The 16,262-nt window shown below is 39.0% G+C and overlaps 2 protein-coding genes and 1 long non-coding RNA gene across 6 annotated transcripts in view; 1 reads left to right on the top strand and 2 right to left on the bottom strand.

The window, feature by feature from the left end:
- Positions 1–2,680: 2,680 nt before the first annotated feature.
- On the bottom strand, positions 2,681–6,045 carry trappc5 (trafficking protein particle complex 5). Its single transcript, XM_017427708.3, has 2 exons — positions 5,655–6,045; positions 2,681–4,315 (listed from the first exon to the last, which is right to left on the bottom strand). The coding sequence occupies exons 1-2, from the start codon at positions 5,922–5,924 to the stop codon at positions 4,019–4,021; spliced, it is 567 nt and encodes a 188-aa protein (XP_017283197.1). The 5' UTR covers positions 5,925–6,045; the 3' UTR covers positions 2,681–4,018.
- Positions 6,046–6,675: 630 nt separating this feature from the next.
- LOC112450918 overlaps positions 6,676–16,262 on the bottom strand; it is a 12,972-nt gene continuing 3,385 nt past the window's right edge. The window contains exon 4 of the long non-coding RNA XR_003039651.2: positions 6,676–6,930. This is a non-coding gene — a long non-coding RNA (uncharacterized LOC112450918). The remainder of the gene's footprint in view (positions 6,931–16,262) is intronic.
- Positions 8,496–16,201, top strand: LOC108242702 (N-acetylmuramoyl-L-alanine amidase). Of its 4 annotated transcripts, none has more exons than XR_005233022.1 (5): positions 8,496–8,856; positions 12,176–13,036; positions 13,627–13,677; positions 13,766–13,837; positions 15,309–15,444. XR_005233022.1 is itself a non-coding variant. In XM_017427707.3 (5 exons), the coding sequence occupies exons 2-5, from the start codon at positions 8,784–8,786 to the stop codon at positions 15,610–15,612; spliced, it is 1,449 nt and encodes a 482-aa protein (XP_017283196.1). In that variant the 5' UTR covers positions 8,513–8,669; positions 8,767–8,783; the 3' UTR covers positions 15,613–16,201. The 4 variants fall into 4 exon arrangements, 3 of the variants coding, with proteins under 3 accessions (XP_017283196.1, XP_037830950.1, XP_024864215.1); XM_017427707.3 differs by having other exon boundaries at positions 8,513–8,669; positions 8,767–8,856; positions 13,627–13,837; positions 15,309–16,201; XM_037975022.1 differs by having other exon boundaries at positions 8,515–8,856; positions 13,627–13,837; positions 15,309–16,201.

Raw genomic sequence — 16,262 nt, 5'->3', positions numbered from 1 at the left:
TTATGTTGTTTTAATACCAAATGCTCTTAATTAGTTCCGCCGCACAAGCGTTTGTATATTTCTGTTGCTCAGATGTTGGATTCTTCCATCTATGCCCGTGCGCATGTTATTTACCTGTGTTTACTTTTATTGTGGTCATTTATAAAGCTGTTGGTTGGTTTAACTAATTATCATTATTCATAATAATACATTGGAACAAAAAGTCACAGCTGAAAAAGCGTTTCATTATTCAATTTTTATTGATGTTAGACGATGATTCGATGCATGCAAAATTAATAAGGTGACGAAACACTTCGGTGGCCCCCCCACCTAGAAAATGAATCTGGCTGATGCTGCTCTCTAAGTGATTCGACCTTCCAGTCATGATGAGACCGGCAGCATCCCTATGTCTTAACGATAAGCTTTGTTCAAACGAGCTGACGGGCCGAGGTTAGACAGATTCTGCCGCTTGGGATCGTCTCATCCTTCTGCTTTGAAATAAACTAACAAAAGTCAACAAGCTGGGTCTTCCTGTCCTCTTTGTCTCTTTGCCACAACAAGTTCAGCTTGCGTGTTTTGAAAATTCCACAGAAATGGCGAAGAAAGAACCCGTTTAAGTCCAAATGCTGGACAACAGATTGCAAGAAGGCACCTCAATCAAGTACAGCAGAGTGAGTGCCCTTACAGCTAATTAACTGAATCCAGCAAAAATTAACCTTAATTGTTCCTGGGAACAATATGAGTAAATGTAAGAGAACGTCTGCTGTCAGAGCGAATTATCTGTGTAAGTTAACAGCATTAAACAGAGCATCATGTGTCGAAAGTAAAACTGAGAAAATCATGATGCTACTCTCCTGTCAGTCAAACAGCTGCAGGCACACCTTATAGTAGTGGTTCCCAAAGCCAGGGTCAAGACCCCACTGTAGGTCCAAAAATAAAAAGTTTGGGGCGTTGAAGTGATTTTCTGAATTCATTACATTTAAACAATGACTGCTAACAGCTTACTTTTTTTACTTGTTAGAAAAGCATGTGGTTAGTGCAGTTATAAATGGATAAAAAAAGTCTAATGGCTGTTGTCATTATGCCCTTGTTTAATTGAGGGAATACTTGTCAACCAAAAATAGCCACAGTATAAGCCTATGCTCCCTTTTTTGTGGGTCAGAAATTGAAAAGTTTGGGAACCATCGTCTTCGAGGGCAGTCGTTACCCGTCTGTGTGTACTAACTTGTAGAGAAACGGAACCACCAGTGAGAACTCTAAGGCTTTAATTTCAAGCTCCAAAGTGACGACTTTCAGTGTGTGGCAATCTCCTTCCTTTGGAGGATGTATGTGAGGCGGGTCAGCTCTTATAAACACGCCGAGTCTGTCTGTGTATGTTTGCATACAAAGTCTGGCAGAGCAGCCCTCATACACAAGAACTACTTTATTTATGTCTCAACAAAAGTTTAATCCCTCATGAAAGTATTTCACTGAACCATCTCCAGGGAAGGCCGTGTGTAACACTGAACGGGACTGGAGACGAGAAGGATAACAGCCCAAAAGTCACGGAAATGTCACCACCATCAGATCCATACGGAGACACAGAAGGGAAAATACAGTATGCTGCTGTGGTACAAACCCCTCATATCAGCCCACTGTAGCTCTGTGAACCAAGAATGCTCTTTTTATTTATAGGTACATATTATTTAGTATCCATGTTGAAGCCCTGCACCTCCAAGACTGAGACCATGATCCTCCATTGGAAAAGGGTAGCTTGTAAACTCAAAATGAGAATTAGTCACTGCCCCAAATGAAGGAGTTTAAGTATGTCGGGATTACCCATGAAGAGAGAAGTAGGAGACTAATGGGCAGAATGGGACGGCTTCAGTAGAGATGTGGATGCTGTTCTGACTGTGGTGGTGAAGAGAGCTGAGCCAAAAGGCAAAGCTGTCAATTTACCAATCAGTCTACGCTCCAACCCCTTACCTACAGTCATGAGTGGTTATAAGGACTAGTAGTCCCGCTATGGGGGGTTTATAAGAACCTATGTGTTCGCTTTTGCGCCGCTTAGGGAACGCTGCAATTGCATAAAAGTCTGCTGATGGGCAGCGCAGCCCCGCCATTCTTTTCAGTGAGTCCTGAGTCTGGCACATGGCCTCCTCCTAGTGCAGTGGTGTCCAATCCTGGTCCTGGAGGGCCACTCTCCTGCAGGTTTTAGATGTTTCTCTGCTCTTCAGCAGGTCTTCAAGTTCTGCAGAAGCCTGTTAATCACTCTGTCGTTCAAATCAGGTGCATGAAAGCAGAGAAACATCTAAAACATGAAGGATAGTGGCCCTCCAGGACCAGGATTGGACACCCCTGTTTTAGTGGGATATGTCCAAAGCACTTCCCAAGGAAGGCATTTTTTATTTCACAGCTGGCCTGGGAACAGCTTGGAGTCCCTCAGGATGAGCCGAGGAGAGGGAGTATGTGTTGTCCCGGCAACCTGGTCTTGGAAAATGAATGGATGGAAGGCAGCGCTCAAGTTATTTTAAGGGTTGTTAAATGAATGTTTATTTAAAGTCAAGCAATTATTTTCTATATTTGCCAGACAAAAAAAAAACAGAACAAAAACACATTACTCAAAAGAGAAGAAACCAGCACTGAATAATGGCCATCAGCAGCTTTGATTTCCAAAAATCCACACTGGTTGACCTTGAGTGACAAGTTTTTGTTTTTTTTAAATGACTCCCTTTCCTTTCTTATAACATTTGGATAGTTAGATAAAAATGGCTCATTGGTTTATTTACATTTTAGTAAAAATAAATAATTTAAAGCTCCTGTGTGTATGTCTTAGAAACTTGTAACTCAACTTGTAACTACCTTACTCTTACCCCCCAACTGTTGTGGCCTTGAAAATGTGAAAGACATTCTTTAGAGCCAGTGTTTGGTTTGTCCTTTCCGGGCTTCTGTAGTAACATGAAGGTACAAACAAAAGACTGTATACGATAATACTAGAGCCAATACAGGATCCCGGAAGTTGAGGCTGAAAAGGGAACAAACGTCCCCAAAGGACGGACCCAGTAGAAGTTTTAAGTCCAGCCACCTCCATGCAAACAAATGGCCTCATTAAAAAATAAAAATATACCGCAGATAATTTTGTTCATGCTGTTCTAACTTTGCTGTTGTCTGTTCAAATAAAAGCTTTCCTAATATGTTCAGTCATAATAAGTTATTTCATATTAAAAAAAAGAAAAAAAGTCAACTAACACCGTGACTGCGTGCAAGCAGTAGGTGGAACTCAAACCCCCGCATCTCTAGTGCACAGACTGGTTCCAAAAATACAACATGGCTGCTCCTGTAAACTGGGCCCTGCTGGTTTCGATTCCCAACAACGAGAGCAAGCTTTTGGTCTAGTAAGATATATGTTGATGGTACAAACAGACCGAGGGGCGAGAAAGATGACCTGTGATGTTTTTGTACACAAACTGCCTGTCCCGAAGTAATGAAAACATTCCCGTTAACTTGTAAATCTGCTCCGAAGAAAAACATATTTATGAATATTTTGGTACAAATACGACAATAAATCAATTTACCTGTCACACGGTGGAACCTTCCACGCACCTTCTAGTCTAAATGTACTTCAGCGAGAGGTGGAAACAATAATATTCATTACTAAGGACTGTTTACAAACATGTTTACCAAAGCATTCGCTTTTTAAAATTGTAGCTGAATTGAGACTGTAAACAGGAACATGTAAAGTGCTCAGTTTGTTTTCACTGGCAGTTCATGGAAATTAGTTTTTATTAGTCCAACAGCTTTAAAGACAGTTTTTTAACAGCCATTAATGCTTATTTTTTGTTGTTTTTCTTGACAAAATAGGAATGATTTTCACTTTAGCTGCATTTCATTCAGTCCTAAAAATAAATACAAAATGCATTCCTCCCTTTCATTCACTCTGCGTAGCTCTCTAGAACTAATGAGTTTATGATCAGGTGTCGGTTTTACGAGCATTTCTCCTGTCGAGAACTGCCACACCTGCGCTCTGACAAAAACAGTCAGCTTCCCGTTACTTCCTCTTCTATCTGCCTTCCAGGGTTTTGTCTCTGGCGATTACAGCGTCATCAAACTTGATCATGAGCGTGGTGCCTTTGTGCCAGTGGACGGTGACTTTGGCAGGGAAGCCGCTGTGAGTGAGGATGGCCTCCACGATGCCTCCAATGAAGGCTGCGCAGTTCAAGCTGCTGGTTTCCTTGGGAACAGAGATGAAGGTGTTGACGAGGGGCTCCTTCTCGATGATGTAGTACGTCTTGTCGTCGTCGTTGGCCTGCTCCAGTTTATCTGCCTCCTTGCCAAACAACGCTCTCCACACAGAAACCTGTAGAGAATGACAGGTACATAAAACGTACAAGTTCAGGGTTACATTCGGTCTTTTTCCCCCCTGAGTCAGACAAACCACTGCTCAGAGGACAGCCATCAGATGAGCAATAAACCCACAGTATTTCATGTTGGCTTGAGCAAGCTGAACAGTGATTTGTGGATTTTTAGCCCACGTCACTTTTAAACCACTCTGGCATCGGTTACGGTACATACGCAGCAGACTGTGTGGATCCAGAAAATGAAGTAATGAGGCGAATCACTGACAGATGGAAAAGTGTTGTGGTGAAAAAAAATCCAAAATATATCAATCAGTGGAACTGCCGTGAAGTTTATTTTGTATTCAGATACGATATCTCATACCTTTTCCAAGGTATGAGATATTTACTGACTCGGTTGATCATAACCTACTGATAAATATCTCAGATCACATTGGTGTATCCAATCATGCAGTTTCCTGGTTTGCGAACTATTTGACCAACAGAACATAATGTATTCATCTGCAGGATCCACCTCTTCCTTTCTGGATGCTGTCAAAGAGGCGCCCCATGGTTCAAGGTTTGTGTAATAGTTTGTCAAATGCTGCCTGAGGTTTTAACACAGACCTTATTCATTGCTGCTCAATCCAGAGCTTGTATAAAATCAATCAAAAACCTTAAGAACAGTTGTAACAGTACTGTGTTGTTTACTAAAACCTGACTGAAATAAAGATAAGGATATGCTGGTGTAGATTCTCAGTCATCCAGGCCATGGTAAATTCAAAAAAAGTTAAAAAACAAAAACAGCTGGACTTCTATTCTGTAGTTGAAGACGTTTCGCTTCTCATCCGAGGAGCTTTCTCAGTTCAGAAATAGAGAGTGTGGAGTTGAGCTTTTAAAGCTGAGATGTGATGTAAGCTGGATTGCTTGCAAATTGTTCTCAAGCTCAACTCCACACTCTCTATTTCTGAATTGAGAAAGCTCCTCGGATGAGAAGCGAAACGTCTTCAGCTACAGAATAGAAGTCCAGTTGCTTTTGTTTTTTAACTTTTTTTGAATAAAGATAAGGATATTCAGGTCTTTGAGTCTTTACATGATGCTTTTAATATTGATCAGTCTTAAACTGGTCTTAAAATTGGCAAAATCAAGCTCATTGTATTTTCTAATTAAAGAGAGCTTCCAGGAAATATCCCATCAATTTTAAATAACTAATTTACAGTGAACTAGTGTTGTTGACAGACAAATAGCCAAATGTAAAGGATTAGTCTTTCAGAGGAAACTAAAGCTCAGGTGCATCTAATCTTCCAGTTAGTGGATATTAACATATGACTGAATCCTTGTCCATGCACTGAGCTTGTGTACCTTGATGAAGAGCAGGATGTTCAGCACTTTCGTCTCTCTCTTGCCGTTCTTCTCCCTCAGGACCAGCACGTCCAGCAGGCTGGCCCCCACCCTCTTCCCCAGCTCGGCCAGGCGCGCCTGCAGCTCGGTCACCGAGTACACCCGGCCCTGGCAGTACTGCACCACCTCCGAGAAGAGCAGGGCGAAGGCGCTCACGCTCACCTCGGTCTTGGGTCGGCTCAGAGGCCGCTCCAGGATCGCAGACTTGCCTTTGGTGAAGCGCGCCTCCATAATGTGCTGCTTAGAGGAAACCTGATGACCCACTGAAAGCACTACTAATTAATTTAAGCTTTGAAGGCTCAGCTTTAGTTATTATTTATCTACTTCCGGAATAGAGGCGTCATCACGTGACCTGTCTTCGTCTTTTGGGAGCATTACCGCCACCTACAGGACTGGAGGGTGAAGCGGGAGCTTAGGCAGATAAATAAATTATACAACATGCAGTCCAGCTGTTTACTTAAAATTGTTTTTTAGGATTTCTGATTAATTAAAAACAGTACAAAACTAAATCTACACAGCTCTTAAGGTGCCACTGGTGATATGTGTTGTTTTCCTGCTCATTGGGCCTATAGTATGAATGTCTTGCCTTTAAAAGATGATAACTTGTACAAACAGTATAATAAGGTAAGTAATAAACCTAAAAACTCTACACGGAACATAAATTTTTGTGTGCACACTGATCAGAAATATAAAGGTTCATGACCTTGGCGACTAAAATGGAGACTCACTCTGAAAATAAGACTTTTACTTTACAAGGTTGAAATTAATCTTGCAGGTATGCAATACAAACTATTAAGAAATTGAAATATATTGTAAAAAACAAACAAACAGTTAAAACGTTAAGAAAAAGGTAAAACTATTTAAAGAATAAAGTCAAACTGATGAGAATAAAGTTATTTCATGATTAAAAGTGAATCTGAAAGTCAAACCAGCACCAAAGATCTATGATAGCCACATGCCTTGTGTAAATAAACTAGTGACTTTGAACTTGAGAACAAGGATAATAATAGGAGCAACATGTTCATAATTATAGCTGGACAGCAGTTAGTATATGTGAGACTGATTTAAAGAGCTACAAACCAACAGAAGTGAAAATAAACAGTTTATTGCTGCAGTTATCACAGTTTTAATGTGTGAGGCAGCAGATTGGATTTGGAGTACAGGGTTGGTCAGGAATTCCCATCTTTCTGAGTAAGAATTCCGACTTCAGGGGAGCATTCCAGCTGATTTTTCCAACCTGGAATTCAGAAAAGTCAACCCTTGAGTACAAACAGAAGAAACACAATATGTTAATAAGTGATTGTTTCGTAACTTGCTTCTGGAAACAGAACCAGCATGATTTAGACCAGAGGTGGTAAACCCAGTTACACAAGGGGGCCAAGTTTTTAAAGCTTGGTCTCAGCAAAGGGCCAATCTTGATCATTATTTATAAGAAACATATATAATATAACCGTGGTTTTAAATGTAATATGTGAAATCATTAATATAAAAATATCAAATACCTTTTCCCAGCTACATATTATATAGAATTTAAAACAAATAGACTTTAATGAACAAAGAAAAATGTATTGAACTTTAGAGGTTAGACGTTCATCAAATGATTACTATCTGACAATTTCCTTACAATCCACCCAGTGGTTCATGAGATATTAGACAGATACACACACACACGCACGCACACTCGCGCGTGCACACACACACACACAGCAAAGAAGACAAGAATGTTTTTGCCCGTGTCTGTGAGCTTGTTTTAGTGGCTGTCTGATTCCAAAATATCTCACGAACCACTGGACAGATTTTAATGAAGCTCTCACTGAATGTACATCTAACACTAATTACCGTCACAAACACAAAAATGGCTTTAACTCTGCCAGTTTAACAGATAATGCGCTCAGTTTTGGTGTGGTATTAGCTGACATTCATCCCTAACACATACTGTATCCATGATATCTGATTTAAAAATCTTGTCATTAACTACATGAAGTCAACTCACATCATATTTGCTTAAAACTTTACCATTAACAGTTAAAGTCCTCCCTGTTTGTCTGTTAGCAAAATTTCTCATGAACCACTGGGCGGATTTTAATGAAGTTTTCAAAAGGTTATAATTGGATGGACGCCTATGTTTGACTGCCTGTTGGAGTCATTCTAATTCAAGATGGCTGCCATAGCTAATCCACATTGTCAAACACAAAAATGGCTTTAACTCAGTCACTTTTACAGTTATTGATCTAAAATTTTGTGTGGTAGTAGCTGAAAGTCATTTACAACACATACTGACTGACAGCTCACGATATTACATGATGTTAACTTTATTTCACATAAAGTTATTTACAAGGTTTGGTCAAAATGGCTATAACTCATTTCTCAATATGTGATTTTAGTGTAAAACTATGTCATGGAAGGTGGCGGGTGAAATGCATTCCTTCAAGGGATGTTAAGAATTTTATTTTGGATTATTTTAATAACATTTTTTTTTCAAAGTCTGCAGTTAGTCAATTATTAATAAACTCATAGTGACTAAAAATGTTTCCCGACAAGGATAGTTTTCAACAGACACACATATCACATGAGATGGTAAACATTAACCCTAAATCAGTGTTATCTTCCACATCTGTTTTGTCTATTGAATATCAGTGTGAAAACAAAGAAAGCTTTATTAGGCTCTACACGCATGAAGAGAATCATGTGATGAAAACAGAGTCAGTTTAGTAAAAAGATAAAGATTCATATGATGAATATTTAAAGGAATTGCTGGGTACAAACTTCGCTTTTCCTTTGACAAACTTTGAAGGACTGGAGGCTGAATCAATATTTGGATCCATCAGGGCACAAACAGTACCACAGCTGTTGGGACATAACATTGCACTCATGCACGTACACCTACATGAATACATTTGCACTTATTCCTTCAGAAGTGACTTCAGAGTGACACTCTGGTGTAACTTTAGAAGACTCTGCGTGTTACCGATTACTGTGAGGGTTTCCTTTAGATCACACTGTTACAGCTTATTACTGTTTTAGAGGAAAGTCCTAATTTTCATTGTTTTATTTCTCTGAAAACTTTAAAAAGCAACAAGGATATGCAACATGACGATCTTTGGATGGACGTTTTCTGTTCTGGTTTTATTCAACTTCCTTACTGTCTACAGCAGGCCGACAGGTGAGCTCACCTGCATTCAATTCTTTATGACATTAGGTAGTTTTTTCATTTTGTGACAATTAAATGGTAAATTATTACAGCTTATAAAGTACTTTTTTAACCTATCTTTAGTTTTACAAAGTGCTTTACAATGTGTTTCTCATTCACTCATATAATATTTTCAATTAAACATTTGCTCTCTATATTCAGCATTGTTTCTTTTAACACTCACACACCAAGACTTTCAGTTCTTACACTGTTTTTAAACCATCAAAATACTAAATATTGATTTAATGCACATTAAAAATGTTTTCACGTATTCTTTTTAATCTAATAAGCCTATATTAAAATACAATTATAAAAAATTATGTCCCAAATACATTATGAGGCAAGGTGAATGTCGTTATTTGATGTATTTTATTTTATACATGTTATTTATGTGACTTATTTTTGTTAATTTTGTTTTGTCTTTGTGTTATTACTACATGAGAATTAAAGTGTTACATGTTTTGTTTGGCCGATACACACCTCGATATACTGCCAGCAACTTGTTTTATTAAAGATACACGAGCAGCAACAACTGTTACATTGTGATACAGTTTAGCCCCTAATCACGATACGATACGATTCAACATTAGTTTGATTCAACAAACTGAGATTCAATGCAACAAAACAAATGATTCTGTCAATTATTGTTAATAATAATATTTGTTAACTAATAAAAATGACCTGTCACAAATATGTATTGTTTTAAAATTACAATACACTTTCATAAAACCTGGGTCACCATTAATCAATACATAAAAAAGAGGCCTGGTGCAAAACTAATAAACCTGCCAGCAGCAGATGTGTGTTATACTCTTTCAGTAAATCAACAGTCAGCAGCAAATTGTATTTTCTACATTATAAATAAAAAAAACATACAATAAACAAATAATAAAACACATTTTCTTTCTGTAATATTAGTTGATCTCTGTCAATCAGGGTGAAGCACACTTTTAGTTTGTTTCTGCTTATACCGGTGCTGCTGCAGTTCTCCTTCTGAGCACTAGGTGTCGCTAATAGAAAACAATCCTGCAGGAAGTGGAATCAGAAGAACTGCGGGGATCCATTTTTACACACAAACATAACTATAATTTCAAACGTTTCTAGTTCTTTTTAATAATGGATGCCTGTAGAAATGAAACTTCCTCCTAGTCATGGTGAAACAGGCCTCATGAAACAATGAACCACTGGAAGTCAGAAGAGTGACACCTGCTGGTTGTGTGTCAGAACTGCATCTGAGTGGAAGACCTGACAAAGCCTCATTCCTGCCAGTTATAATAAAGCTTTGAATTTGTATTTAATAAATATTGTGCATACAGTATATATAGTTATATAAAACCTTGTGGAACAGGGACAGCGAAACATGTCATGTGATTTTGAGTATGTTGACACGGCGGTCTATACAATTTCTCACAACATTTTAGCTTCATCAAACAGTGTTGAGCAGGAGATGTGGATTGTAACATCACTACTGCTTACAGACTTTTCATGTATTCATAAAATGGATCAGATTTTACTGGTTCAAAGACGAAATAGATCGATGCATCTAGATTTAGTCCTAAAACTGCATTGGCTGCTCTACTGTTGTGGTCACGTTGTGCATGTGTGTGTTTGTGAGTTGAGTCGGTACAAATTGGTTAATCTTCTAGTTGTGTGCGTTACTACAAGATTTGGTATCTATCCAATACCAAGTAAATAAGGGCCAGTATTGCCAATATCTGTGGGAGGAAACTGGAGTAACCCCAAACGTGCACAGGGAGAAAATACTGAATTTACACAGAAAGGCCCCAGGCCAGGAAATGAGGCGACAGCTCTAACCACTGCACCGCTGTGCCTCCTGTTAATACACATGCAACATTTTAAAAATCATAATTATTTTTATTTTTGGGTACATAATAAAATAAACAGTATTTTGGCTCATAAATATATATGCCGCACTTGCAACTGAAGCCGATCACCTCTCATTCTGCCTTCCAAGGGGTTCGGCCATCCAGTTCTGACAAGACTGGTGGCCTTATCTATGTCCTACTGATATCCTCCATTAAAAAACACACTTAACAAGCTGAGTCCTTTTGTCTCCCTTACTAATTTTGCCAAGTTCCCTTTCAGTATCTTTGTTTTTGTCATATGTCTGGGTTTTGTTTCTGTTTTGATTTAGTTTTTTCTTGTTGGATTCTTGTATTTGCTTTATTGTCCTTGTCTTCGTATTACTTTTGTCTTCTTTATACCTTGGTTCTGTTTTGTCACTATCCACTTGTCCTCTGCTCAGTAGTTTCTGGTTTCCTGTCACACCCATCTCCACCTGTCTGTAATTGTAATCACTCACCTGTGCCCACTTCCCATGATTTCCCTGTGCTTTAAAATCTGGTCATTTCCTCCACCTCCCCGCCGGTTCATTGTTGATTGTTGTTGTTGCCATCGTATGTTCCATGTTCCATGTCGCCTTGCCTTGGTTCACACCTGTCTGCCGTTTGGATTTTTTGTTATAGTAGTTTCGCTGCCACGCCAGCCCTTTGTTTTCTGTTTTGTTATTTAAATAATTTTTTGTTTTTTAGTAGTGAGTCTGCACCCTGGGTTCCTCTTGCTCTCCACCGTTCTTGACAGTTTTTGTTTCATTTTCCATATCTTTGTCACAGCTTTCCAGTCTCTTTCACTGCTTTGATTTACAAAGAAGAAATGTCCCTTCAAACAGACACTCTGTTCTTGGGGCCCATTGAGTCCATTTGATGCCTGAGGCTCAGGATAATTTATTCTCCCATAGCTAAAAGTAGTTTCCGATTATTGTTCTTTTATTCGTTCTTTGCCAAAAGGTGATTGGTTGTGCGCCGTATGCCTGTGTTCATTTGTCTGTCTGTTAAAATATCTCATAAACTAGTGGACATATTTTAATGAAACTAGAAAAAGGTAATCATCATATGTACATCTGCTGACAGATCCCACAAGATCTTATAATATTGCTTGAGATTGTCTATAACATTTATAGAAGGTTTGACCAAAACAGCTTTAACTTTGTCATTTCTTATCTTCAGATCATTAGATTATTTTAGTTTCTGCTGCTGGCAGGTTTATTAGTTTTGCACAAGGCCTCATTTTTTTTAGTTTAGCATCAAAGATGGCAGGTGGTATGCATTTCTTCAAGAACTTTTGTTTGTTTCCTTTCATACTTTTAAGTGAAATTTAAGCTAAAATGTTGTTCCAATTGAGAAAGACCAGTAATGTGATTTTATTTAAATCTACCATTCAATAATATTTAAAAATTAGTTTCATTTTTTGTCTTTTCTTGAACCGTTTTCAGCTGTGCACATGCGTAGCATGGAAAGCTTCATTCGAGCTGTGCAGCAGGTCGAAGACTCCAACCCGGGTCTGTCACCCCTGGCTCTGGTCAGAGCCCTGCGAAGGACTGCTGGCCACGATGACGGCATGACCATTCATTTCTTGGGTGCATCATATGATCTCAACGACACAGACGTTCTCGAGAGATCAATTCTAAATGCGACATCCTTCAGCTTTTTTGATAAGGCCATCCACCACATTGTGACAGACCAAGGAGAAGAACGGGGGGTGGTTCTCGCTCCAGACGGCACCACCGTGGCACTTGCACCCTTATTGTTGGGGATTGAATCCGGACTGAAAGTTAAGATGGTGGGGACTCAAGCTGTTGGGATCTTCCCTCTCACCCTTGGCAGGACGCTGGGTCTCTCATTTCTCAGCCTCCAGGACATCCCACCATTTCTTCGTCTAGGGCCTAACGGGTGCTGGGACAATGTGGAGCACCCAAAGGTGTACAAGCTGTCTCAACCTGCCACTCTAGCCACAGACGCCATTATCAACGGTGGCATGGATGGACTCATCCTGGGCATGGACCTCAGCAGTCTTCCTATGTCTGAACAGTCCCGGAACCTCAGTGAGATCTTAAAAGGATATTACAGTTTTACTCTGAATGAGGAGCAGAGTCTTGATGCTGTCACCAGCCATGTCAGCCCAAGGAGAAGGGAGCTCTCAAGATCACTTCTGGAGTCACTTGATCTTCAAAACCAAATCATGGAGACACTAGCTTTGGTGTGGAAGTTGGAGAAGACGGAGTGGATTGCTCAGGACACCGGCATACAAAAGGCAGTGAAGGATGGATTGCAGACATTTGTACACAGGTACTGGGGTGAGTATCAACACCTGTGTTGCAAATATATTTACCCAGACTAAAATTTAAATGGATTTCCTATTTGAATAAAAGAGGGTAAATATATATGTATAAGTTGGCAGAGATGCAAAATCAGAGCTGCAGGTAGTATTATTGTCAGATAACCTGATCATCTTTGAATTTTCAAGCCTGACAACGTCCAAGTGTGAGATTTCAAACAGCCTGATGCCAATAAATCAGATAAACTTTGACAAACCAAATATTTTTTGATAAAGACTCCTTCATACCAGTTTGACAACAAATAATCCAGCCTGTGAACACATGAAATGGGAACTAAACCACTGGAGGAAATGGTATACATAATGCATGCTGTAAATGCTAAGGGAAGTTTTAAAGTTTGTTGTTAGCGTGCTAATTTCTACTTGCTTCAGTGGACAAACTGATTTGCTGTTTCTCAACTTTCTCAACATTGGATTTTTATTTTGCTGGTTTGTACACATTATCTACTGACATCGTCAATTAATATATTTATGAATTTTGGGCTTCAGGTGGCAACACTGTTTTAGTGTTGGTATTCTAACCCACGAATCTTGTCCTCCTACATGCAGACTGCCCTCAAATCATCCCTCGCTGCCAGTGGGGGGCAAAAGCCTACCGAGGTACACCTATCCCACTGTCCCTTCCCCTCCAGTTTCTCTACATTCACCATACCTATGAGCCTTCATCGCCCTGTTTATCCTTTCCAAGCTGCTCTCGTGACATGAGGGCCATGCAGCGTTTCCACCAGGAACACCGCGGATGGAGCGACATAGGATACAGGTAACCAACCTTAAAGGGGATGCTTAGACCACTCTTTGTAAAAGTTCTAAACAATTAATATCTCACCTGCTGTAAACTGCTCTTCGAATCACCTCAATTTGAGGAAATAAAGTTTTGGTTCGACAGTGCAAATACGCCCAAGATGAAAGTGGATTGCTGCATTTTTATAACAAAACTCCAGTATCTGCAATTTCATAGCAGTTCATGCGAACGTTACTTCCTAGACACATACACTTGCACAGTTATTCACATAGAAATCAGTGAATATTTGCATGTGCAAAAAGTGGCAGTAGGTGGCTATGGTATTTCTGATGCAGCCTGAAGCACTTCAGGCAGGAATTTCATGATATTTCTGCTAAAATAACCATGTCATGTAATACTGATGGCAAAGTAAAGTTTTAATTAATAGTGTTTGCATGAACTGCCATGAAATTGCAGAGATAGGACTAGTTTAATGTCACCAAACTTGCTTTGGAAGTGAGTCTGTTTGGACCATATTGATGAGCTCACAATGACAAGTCCAACTGGACTCAGATTTTCCCATCGTCAGACACTTCAATCTTTAGAATTTCATGGCAGCTCAAGCGAACATGATTATTTAAACCTTTACATTGCAGTTAGTTTTGCATTACATGGTTATTTCAGCAGAAGTATTTCCACTGGAATTGACCACAGGCTGCACAAAATTTGCCACAGCTCACTGCTGCTGCTATTTGTGTGTGCACCAGAATTCATGTAAATAGTTATGCTGCGAGAAACTGACAGTAATGTGAAGGTTTATAAAATAGCCTTTGAATGAACCGGTTTGAAATTTTGGAGACTGGAGCTGTTTTAAGATGGCAGCAGTCCACTTTGGTCTTGGCCCATCCTGTTAGACGTACAGTAATTTTTTTTTTTTTTCAAACTGAGGTTGTTCAAAGAGCTATCTGCAGCAGGTAAGCAATAATAGTTTATAACTTTTACAAAGAGCTTTACTTAAAAATGGCTAAAATATCCCTTTAAAAGAAATGTTTATCACCATGTTAAATGAAAAACTTCACATTGTTACAATTTTGTAAGTAGATATCATTGCTTTAAAGAGGTTATCTTATGTACCTTTTTCAGGTTTTTCATTTGACTTTAGTTGTTGTGGAGCTTTGTTGTGTGTGTCAAAGGTCTGAAAAGTTGCAAAGCCTTAAAGAACGATAAATGTATTTATTCCATCCCACAGAAGACACTTCCTGAGTGTCTGAATCATTTTGACAGAGTTTGAGCTCAATTTTCCAAGTTTTCAAGTATTCATTTGTACTTTGAGATGATTCTATACATTTGTTGTTTGCAGGTAGAGTTTTGTTTACTTTGTTCCTGTTCACACCCAATAAGACAAATTGTTAAAACTCCATTACACTTCATGGATTAATTCAGCACGTTCTGAGAGAAATCTAACTGTACACTGCAGTCCCTGAACACACACTGTCATATCTGCCTTCAGCTTCGTGGTCGGCTCTGATGGGTATGTCTACGAGGGCAGGGGTTGGAACCGCCTTGGCACGCACACAAGAGGACACAACGCCATTGGCTATGGCGTGTCAATCATTGGCAACTACACGGCTACACTGCCATCTCGCCATGCCATGAACCTAATACGTCACCAGCTGGTGCGATGTGCTGTGGATGGAAAAGGACTTGCCGCCAACTTCACCATTTATGGCCACAGACAGGTGGTGAACTACACTGCTTGCCCTGGCGATGCGTTATTCTCAGAAATAAGAAGCTGGGACCATTTCAGGGAATGACAGAACCACCGAAAAGGTTCCCAGACATCATTAATATTTTTGACACAAGACTCTTATTTTTGATTAACTAGTGACAGAGTTAATGGCTGATTATTTTAACATAAAGAGCACAAGGATTAAAAAATGAATTTCTCTTTGAGTTATTATACACAAGTAACAAGGATTGAAATAAATGGAAAACCTCTTTCAGCTTTGGTTTTGCGAAATCACAACTAAAATAAAAGTATACACAAAAAACGTGTATTTAGTGTAAATAGTCTTGCTTAACTACACAGTATGTAGTTTAAAAATAAGTTGGGAAAGAAGGTATTAAATTTCTGGGATAAAGTTTTATAAGTAAAATAACAAATTGTTTTATTAATTAAATTAATTTTTAGTTTTGCTAGTGACTGCTAGAATAATTCTTGCCCACAGGTAAAGGAGACAAGTGATTCTTAAGATTTGTTTATATTTAATGAGATTTCTAATTATGATCTAGTCCTGGATGTGCTGCTGTAAAATCAAACTAAATAAACTGTGATTAAATACACTCCTGATCAAAATCTTAAGACCAGTAAAAAACTGCAAGAATTTGCATTTTGCACTATTGGATCTTAAGAAGGTTCTAAGTAGAGCTTCACAATGTTAAAAGAAGAAATCAGCATAAGAGA

The sequence above is a fragment of the Kryptolebias marmoratus genome, linkage group LG3 (assembly GCF_001649575.2).
Source record: "Kryptolebias marmoratus isolate JLee-2015 linkage group LG3, ASM164957v2, whole genome shotgun sequence".
In the NCBI taxonomy this organism is placed as follows: domain Eukaryota; kingdom Metazoa; phylum Chordata; class Actinopteri; order Cyprinodontiformes; family Rivulidae; genus Kryptolebias; species Kryptolebias marmoratus.
This window is presented reverse-complemented; position numbering and strand designations above follow the sequence as displayed.

What these genes read in the sequence shown, in the direction of transcription:
- trappc5 (XM_017427708.3), bottom strand. Translation starts at nt 5,924, where the DNA reads ATGGAGGCGCGCTTCACCAAAGGCAAGTCTGCGATCCTGGAGCGGCCT. An exon ending in ACATCCTGCTCTTCATCAAG is followed by an intron (nt 4,316 to 5,654) that starts GTACACAAGCTC and finishes CATTCTCTACAG; the next exon opens with GTTTCTGTGTGGAGAGCGTT.
- LOC108242702 (XM_017427707.3), top strand. Translation starts at nt 8,784, where the DNA reads ATGACGATCTTTGGATGGACGTTTTCTGTTCTGGTTTTATTCAACTTC. An exon ending in ATTTGTACACAGGTACTGGG is followed by an intron (nt 13,037 to 13,626) that starts GTGAGTATCAAC and finishes TCCTACATGCAG; the next exon opens with ACTGCCCTCAAATCATCCCT. An exon ending in TGGAGCGACATAGGATACAG is followed by an intron (nt 13,838 to 15,308) that starts GTAACCAACCTT and finishes ATCTGCCTTCAG; the next exon opens with CTTCGTGGTCGGCTCTGATG.